Source organism: Rhagoletis pomonella, unplaced genomic scaffold, assembly GCF_013731165.1.
Source record: "Rhagoletis pomonella isolate Grant_MI unplaced genomic scaffold, Rhpom_1.0 Rhpom_scaffold_00004, whole genome shotgun sequence".
In the NCBI taxonomy this organism is placed as follows: domain Eukaryota; kingdom Metazoa; phylum Arthropoda; class Insecta; order Diptera; family Tephritidae; genus Rhagoletis; species Rhagoletis pomonella.
Genome location: NW_023458558.1, coordinates 57,779,351 through 57,787,304, shown reverse-complemented (window position 1 = coordinate 57,787,304; position 7,954 = coordinate 57,779,351). Strand labels below are relative to the sequence as shown.

General features: G+C 40.1%; 1 protein-coding gene across 1 annotated transcript in view; it reads right to left on the bottom strand.

Annotated features, from left to right (window-relative positions):
- The window catches only part of LOC118738526 (protein spaetzle 3-like), a gene marked incomplete at both ends in the record, with an annotated part of 58,100 nt that overhangs the window by 6,084 nt on the left and 44,062 nt on the right, over positions 1-7,954 (bottom strand). The window contains 1 exon segment of the mRNA XM_036469462.1: positions 7,268-7,392. Coding sequence (XP_036325355.1) covers positions 7,268-7,392 — 125 coding nt within the window.

Below are 7,954 nucleotides of genomic sequence, written 5' to 3'. Positions count from 1 at the left end.
GTGCATAAAAAAATAAAAAAAATAATTCTTGTTTAAATTGACAGAGCTCTGATGCGAACATCATTCTAAAGGCGGATTCAGCGTTTTAGTTTAGAACTTTTTTCATGTGGTTGTTGCTGCGTTTCTCTCCCAAAGTGAGGAAGAAAAGTTCAAAACTAAAACGATGAATCCGCCTTAACAGCTTTTTCTAAATACTAAGTTTTTCTACTGGCTAGACTTTTTTGAGGTTAGGTTTGTATGGGAGGTATGCGTCAATATAAACCGCTTACGCCAATATTTGGGGTGTTCTCCTACAACATTTATTATCATGATATGTACAAAATTTCAAAGTTAGATATTCATCTCTTTATAATTTTCCCAACAAAAATGTTTGGGGCTCTCCCACTGTGCGGCGTTTGCGCATTTTAAGGTCGTAGAACTCACCACTTAGCGAGATCACACCGGAAGCAAAAAAAGTAATTAATACATATAAAAACAAAACAAATCTTAATCTTTTGCCTTTCAGTTTTACGAATTACTTATTTTTTATTTATTTTTGCATCGCGTAATTTTTTTTAAGAAAGCTGTGACAACACCAACAGGTGATAAACTGACATGGAATAACAAATACATACATACATATAGACAATGAGGAACAGATTAAAAGAAAAGAAAAAAATTAAAAAAATGGGAAGAATATTCAAAAAATAATACAAAATACATAAAGTAATATAATTAGCACTGTTTTAAATTGCTTTTTAGCACGTCATAATATTTTTCATCAGCATTTATCGAAGTGGAAGAAGGATTAATAGAGTGATTTTCCGCTCAGGTTTGTCATATGCACTCGCGGTATGGCAGAAACTATTACTTAATATTAAAAGAACTGTCATAATAATAATATTTCTTAAACTACGCTTTTGCTAACTGTTGGGCTGAACTTCTCCTCCTTTTGTCGTGCCCGTCTAGTTTTTGTTACACAAATGGAGGACGGCAAATCGTTTCATAAGAATCTTTTTCAGGGCTGAAATACACTCGGAGGTTTGCACTGTCTGCCGAAAATCGGCCGGTATTAGAAAAAGCTTTTTTCGAATTTCGGACCACCACTTATTGACAAGTTTCAAAGGTTGGCATGTCTATTAACAACGGAAATTTAAGCGACAGCAGCCACGAGGCCGTTGCCCCTGCGACTTTGTAACGATAACTTTTATAAAAAAAGCTTCATACTGGTATTTTTGGAAAGATACCAGGGTTGGAAAAATGCTTCCTAGCAAGCAGATCTGCTCTGGCAGTAAGTTTCTGGCGATATACAGATGGTAGAAGGGTGAATGACAGTGTGCTTGCTGGTATTTACAGATCTAAAAACTTTTACTCCAATGGGCAAAGGTTTCACGGTATTACAGGCGGAAGCATTAGCAATCTTAACCTGCGACAAATTGAATCTTACAAAATTTCGGCACTCGTCAGCTATGGAAACAAAGCCGTAGATCTTGCGTAGAACGGTTATCTCGAAAGCCCCCAAAGCCTGCTAATATAAAGCTTGACGAGAGACTTCTAGAGCGTAATTTTTCTTTGTCGAGAGAGGGCTCTGCTTTTCAGTTGCCTACCGAAATGGGACCTGTTGAGAAAAGTTATCCTTCGCTCGATCTCCAGATTGACGCTATTCTTGGTGTTTATGCTTGACCCTAGATAGACAACTTCTTAGTTTCTTTTTCCAAGTTGGAAAATTCTGCGCTGACATCTCTCTAGGGATATAAAAAGTCTTTCAGGCCGTAGTGTCCGTTCTTCTGCTAAAGCCAATTGTTTAAGTAAAGCGAAAAGTTTTGTTGTAATAGGTACAATCTTTTTGATAGAACATCGTCCATATATGCTGGGACATTGTGGTGCTCCGGGAAATGGAAGAGCAGAAGTCTACGCGGAGAAATGGTGTAAATTCGAAAGATAGAACAGCTATTGATATGGCAAAATACGAATACTAACGAGAATTTTAAAGCGTTGGATGATTACTTCCATCAGCTACAAAGCATCGCAAACTGATTTCTGTAGAAGCTCAATATTGTGGGATCAGGTATCTACTTTATGCCGGTTACTAGCTTACCTGCTTAAAATTTATTGTGTGCGCCAGTGTATTTTATTGTTGTAAACTGAATAAAAAGCCATAGCCACAAAAGCAGATAGCGATAGACACCCACACTATACGTATGTACATGAGAGTGGTGCAAAAATTAATGTGAAAAAGTAAAGTGGGAATTTTAATGCTCTCACCCCCTAGGATTGTTCTATACCGAAAAAATTATATGTACTGTTATTTTTTTTTTTGAAATCAAACAATATTTAGAGGTTGCTCAAAGCGCTCAAAGTTTTCCGTGTATTTTATATGGGAAAAAACAAGTTTTCGTAGAAATGGTATAGAATTCTTGAAAATCAAAATTTTATGATCGGAAATCTTTTTTATGATACCATTTTTTAATACTAGCGATATTTATGGGCCGTCCATTGCATTTTTTGACGTTTTCAATGGTCCCATAAAAAATTGTTTATAATAGAAAATGCTTAAATAAACAAATGGGTAATTGTTAATGGAGGCCTCTTCAAGAGAAAAAAAATTTGATTTTCAACAATTCTATAACATTTCTACGAATCTTTTTAAATATAAATTTCATATTTTTTTAGGTATAGCACAATCCTAGGCGGTGATAGCATTAAAATTCCGACTTTACTTTTTTTTTAACCACCCTAATGCATAAACATATGCGTTTGAATTTCGATAAAGTGGTAATTCTAAAATTCTTTAAATTTGTTTAGTTATTTTCGTATATGCCATTAAGAAAAAATTGTGAACCAAGCATCAATTTCTGGTTTTTAAAGTAGTGCAGATCTAAAATGAATCTATTTCGCCCATAGTCATCTAATAAATAAAGCTATTAATTGCCAGATTTACTTCTATGGGCTATTCCATTAAAAGTTTTACACTCAGTTGATTGCTTTCTTCTTCTTCTTCTTATTTGGCGCTGTAACCGCCTAAGCGATTTTGGCCGAGTCCAAAACAGCACGCCAGTCATTTCTCATCTGTGCTAACTGACGCCAATTGAAAATGCCAAGTGAAGCCAAGTCCTTCTCCACCTGGTCTTTCCAACGCAGAGGAGGCCTTCCTCTTCCTCTGTTACCAGCATCGCGGCCCGCGTTGAATATTTTCAGAGCAGGAGCGTTTTTGTCCATCCGAACGACATGGCCAAGCCAGCGGAGCCGCTGAATTTTAATTCGCTGCACTATGTCTATATCGTTGTAAAGCTCATGCAGCTCATCGTTAAATCGTCTGCGATATTCGCCATCACCAACGCGTAAAGGTCCGTAAATCTTTCGCAGAATCTTTCTCTCGAAAACTCCAAGAGCCGCCTCATCAGATGCTTTCATTGTCCATGCTTCCGCGCCATACACCAGCACAGGCATGATGAGTGACTTATAGAGTGTGATCTTTGTACGACGAGAGAGGACTTTACTTCTCAATTGCCTACTCAGCCCAAAGTAGCACTTGTTGGCAAGAGTGATTCTCCGTTGGATTTCAAGGCTGACATTATTATTGGTGTTAATGCTGGTTCCCAAATAAACGAAGTCGTCTACTTTTTCAAACTTGTAACTGTCAACAGTGACGTGGGTGCCAAGACGCGTATGCTCTGACTGTTTGTGTGCTGACAGGAGATACTTCGTTTTGTCCTCGTTCACCACCAGACCCATTCGCTTTGCTTCTCTATCCAATCCCGAGAAGGCAGAACAGACGTAGCCTTTGTTTTTACCGATAATGTCGATGTCGTCGGCATACGCCACCAATTGTACGCTCTTATAAAGTATTATGCCTGAGCGGTTCAGTTCTGCGGCTCTTATTATCTTCTCCAACATAAGATTAAAGAAATCACACGAAAGGGGGTCCCCTTGTCTGAAACCTCGTTTGGTATCAAACGGCTCGGAGAGGTCCTTCCCTATTCTGACGGAGCTGGTGGTATTGCTCAACGTCATTTTACACAGCCGTATTAGTTTCGCGGGGATACCAAATTCAGACATCGCGGCATAAAGGCAACTTCTCTTCGTGCTGTCGAAAGCGGCTTTGAAATCGACAAATAGATGGTGTGTGTCGATCCTATTCTCGCGGGTCTTTTCCAAGATTTGGCGTATTGTGAATACCTGATATATGGTGGATTTTCCAGGCCTAAAGCCACACTGATAAGGTCCAATCAGCTCGTTGACGGTGGGCTTCAGTCTTTCGCACAATACGCTCGATAAGACCTTGTAACCTATGCTTAGAAGGCTAATTCCGCGGTAGTTGGCGCATATGGCGGGGTCGCCTTTCTTGTGGATTGGGCAGAGCACACTTAAATTCCAGTCGTCGGGCATGCGTTCATCTGACCATATTCTGCATACGAGCTGATGCATGCACCCATCAGCTCCTCGCCGCCGTACTTGAATAGCTCGGCTGTCAGGCCGTCAGCTCCAGCAGCTTTGTTGTTTTTCAGCCGCGTAATCGCTATTCGTACCTCGTCATAGTCAGGCGGTGGGACAGCTACTCCATCATCATCGACTGGGGACTCGGGTTCGTCTTCCTCACTACTTTCAGCGCTGCTACCATTCAGTAGGTTATAAAAGTGTTCCCTCCACAATTTAAGTATATTCTGGACATCGGTCACTAGGTCGCCATTGTTGTTCTTACAGGAGTTCGCCCCGGTCTTGAAACCTTCCGTAAGTCGCCTAACCCTCTGGTAGAATTTTCGGGCGTTCTTCCTGTCGGCCAGCATCTCAAGCTCTTCGCACTCACGTATTTCGGCCTCTCTCTTCTTATTGCGGCAAATACGTCTCGCTTCCTTCTTCAGTTCCCTATAACGGTCCCACATGGCTCGCGTTGCGCCCGATCGCAGCGTGGCCCTGTAGGCGGCATCTTTTTTCTCTGCGGCTTCTTGACATTCCTCATCGTACCAGTTGTTCTTTCGGGCTCGCTGAAATCCAACTACTTCTTCGGCGGCGGTACTTAATGATCGGGAAATGTGGTTCCACTGCTCGCGTACGTCGGATTGTTCAAGAGTGCTCTCAGAGAGCAGGTGTGTGAGTCGAGTGGCGAATAAATTGGCCGTCTGTTGTGATTGCAGCTTTTCGACGTTAAGCTTTCCTTGCATTGTTGGGCGCACATTTTTTGCTGCACAGAGGCGGGTGCGTATCTTGGCTACAACAAGATAGTGGTCCGAGTCGATGTTTGGCCCTCGGAGTGTACGTACGTCCAAAACGCTTGAAGCATGCCTTCCGTCTATCACAACATGATCGATTTGGTTTCTCGTTTTTCGATCTGGGGACAGCCATGTAGCTTGGTGGATGTTCTTATGCTGGAACCTAGTACTACATATTACCATATTTCGGGCCCCGGCGAAGTCGATCAGCCTCAGTCCGTTATCGGACGTTTCGTCGTGGAGGCTGAATTTTCCGACAGTGGCGCCAAAGATCCCTTCCTTGCCCACCTTGGCATTAAAATCGCCAAGCACGATTTTGACATCGTGTCGGGGGCAGCGCTCATATGTACGTTCCAAGCGCTCATAGAAGAGATCCTTGGACGCCTCATCCTTCTCTTCCGTCGGGGCATGGGCGCAGATGAGCTAAGTTGAAGAATCTAGCTTTGATGCGGATTGTGGCTAGACGTTCGTCCACCGGGGTGAACGCCAGTACTCGGCGACGGAGTCTCTCTCCTACCACGAATCCAACACCGAATTTGCGCTCCTTTACGTGGCAACTGTAGTAGACGTCGCAAGGCTTCACGCTTACTTTACCTTGCCCCATCGCATTTCTTGGATGGCGGTGATGTCAGCCTTTGTCTTCCCGAGGACATCAACCAGCCGGGCAGAGGCACCTTCCCCATTAAAGGTCCGGATATTCCAGGTGCATACCCTTAAATCATAGTCCTTTATACGTTTGCCGTGGTCGTCATCAGAAAAAGGGGGTCTCATCCGAGGCTGTTTGCTTCTTTTCATTGGGCGGGGTTTTAACGTGGCGGGACCCAAACCCAGCGCACGCGAAGTTTTACGCCTTCTCACTTTAGCTCGCTCCCAAACGGGTGTTTGGTTGCTACCCAGAGGATACGTGGATATAAATATCCGGACGTTGTGAGCTGCGATTTGAACCGTACGCACAAGAATCGCTTCTGGCCACTCCCAGGTGAATGGCAGTCAAAAGTTTTCCACTTCTGCGCACGGAACCATCCTCCATTGCTTTAGATAAAGTAAATAAATTTTATTTGCCACCAAGAACGCAGTTTTTAATAATAAGTCATACATACATACATATACATATGTATTTGGCGGAAATTTTTATGAAGCCGTCTAGTCTTAACCAATTTTAGCTTTAGGGTATTACTGACAATTGCAGTGTGTAAAAAAAGTATGCTAGTGGAACCGCCTGCTATATTTAATCACTACACATTAGTTAAAACACCCGATGTCTATAACTTAGAGGTCAACAATAATATTATTGAAGACGTTCAACCTTAAATAACACAAAACATTATTGAAATTATCAATAACACTAATTTTAAAATGAGTTTTGACACAAAGCGCAATGTGAATAGACTGGTTAAGTTAATGACTCTGTATTAAAAAAATAATAATAACTAAGAAAAGTAGGTGAAGATTTCCCTTTTTACTTTTAATAAAATTGAGTTGAGTTTAATGGCTTAATTAATTATAGTTAAAAGAGTAGCAGTCGATAGATGAGTTTAAAGTGGCAAAAAAAAATTAATACAAAACAATTAATACAAAAGAAGAAAATAAATGAATGTATAAAAAACTGTATACATAAATAAATGCGGTGGCGAGAATTTAAATGTGGAAGAGACATTTTAGCAAGTTTTTTCTATTTTTCTTTGTTTAAAATTTTTTTTATTATGTTTTATGAAAATATAAGTAGCTTACTATCTAAAAAAAACCATACAAAATTTCAAACTTTGTAGCACATTTATAAAAATCCGACGAATTGCTAAAATGTCTCTTCCCTATTTATATTTTCGTCACTGTATTGGTATGTGTAAATAAAAAAATTTGTTAATAGATGAACAAAAGCTGGAAATATGTCAAAAAAAACCAAAATAAATCTATTCCCTTACCAATTCGAGACAATCAAAGAAAACGAGCTCAATCGACAAGTGATTAGCTTCTTGTCACCTTAAGAGCGATAAATATTTTATGTATTTCCACATGTCTGCTACGTCTTTTATAAATACGAGCACTCGAAATTATTATTTTTATTTTTTTATACTCACATTGGATAGCTATTGCCCGCTGTCGGACAGAATAATTGATGATAGCGTTTGATACATGGCACACCTTTGATTATATCACCGCGTACGTCCAGACCCAAGGCAACAGACAGTGCCGTCCACCAGATCTGAAAAACGAGAGTAAGAAAAAAACGAATGAAACAAAAGAGCAAAAAATTATAATAAATGAAATGAAACAAAGTATGTACGTACATAATAACAAAACATAAAAAAAAAATTATTAAAAAAAAAATACATACAACAATGTACATATCTTCCAGTAGCTAACAGTAGTTGGTTAATCTAATTAGAATGCAACGTGGTATGGTCTCTTAGGAAATGTGATAAAAGGCGTACTTCATACCAGTATCAGTATTGCCACTCAGAAATTTTTTTGCCTGCCGAAATTGCTATCAAAATACTTGACAACCAACTAAAATTAAAGTTTTGCATATATCGGTACTGATCCCTCTTCTTCGATCACAGCCAATTTAAGTTTCTACTTTCATGTTTCGGATAAGACATGGGCGCCTTTTATAGGTATGGTTTCTCTAGGCCGTTAAGGGAGATTGCAAGGCTGCTGAAGTTGTGCATTAGGGAACAACATTTCCTGATATAGATAGAAGGGATATCCGTGAATTCCTTTTTTTAACCGACTTCCAAAAAAGGAGGAGGTTATCAGTTCGTCGG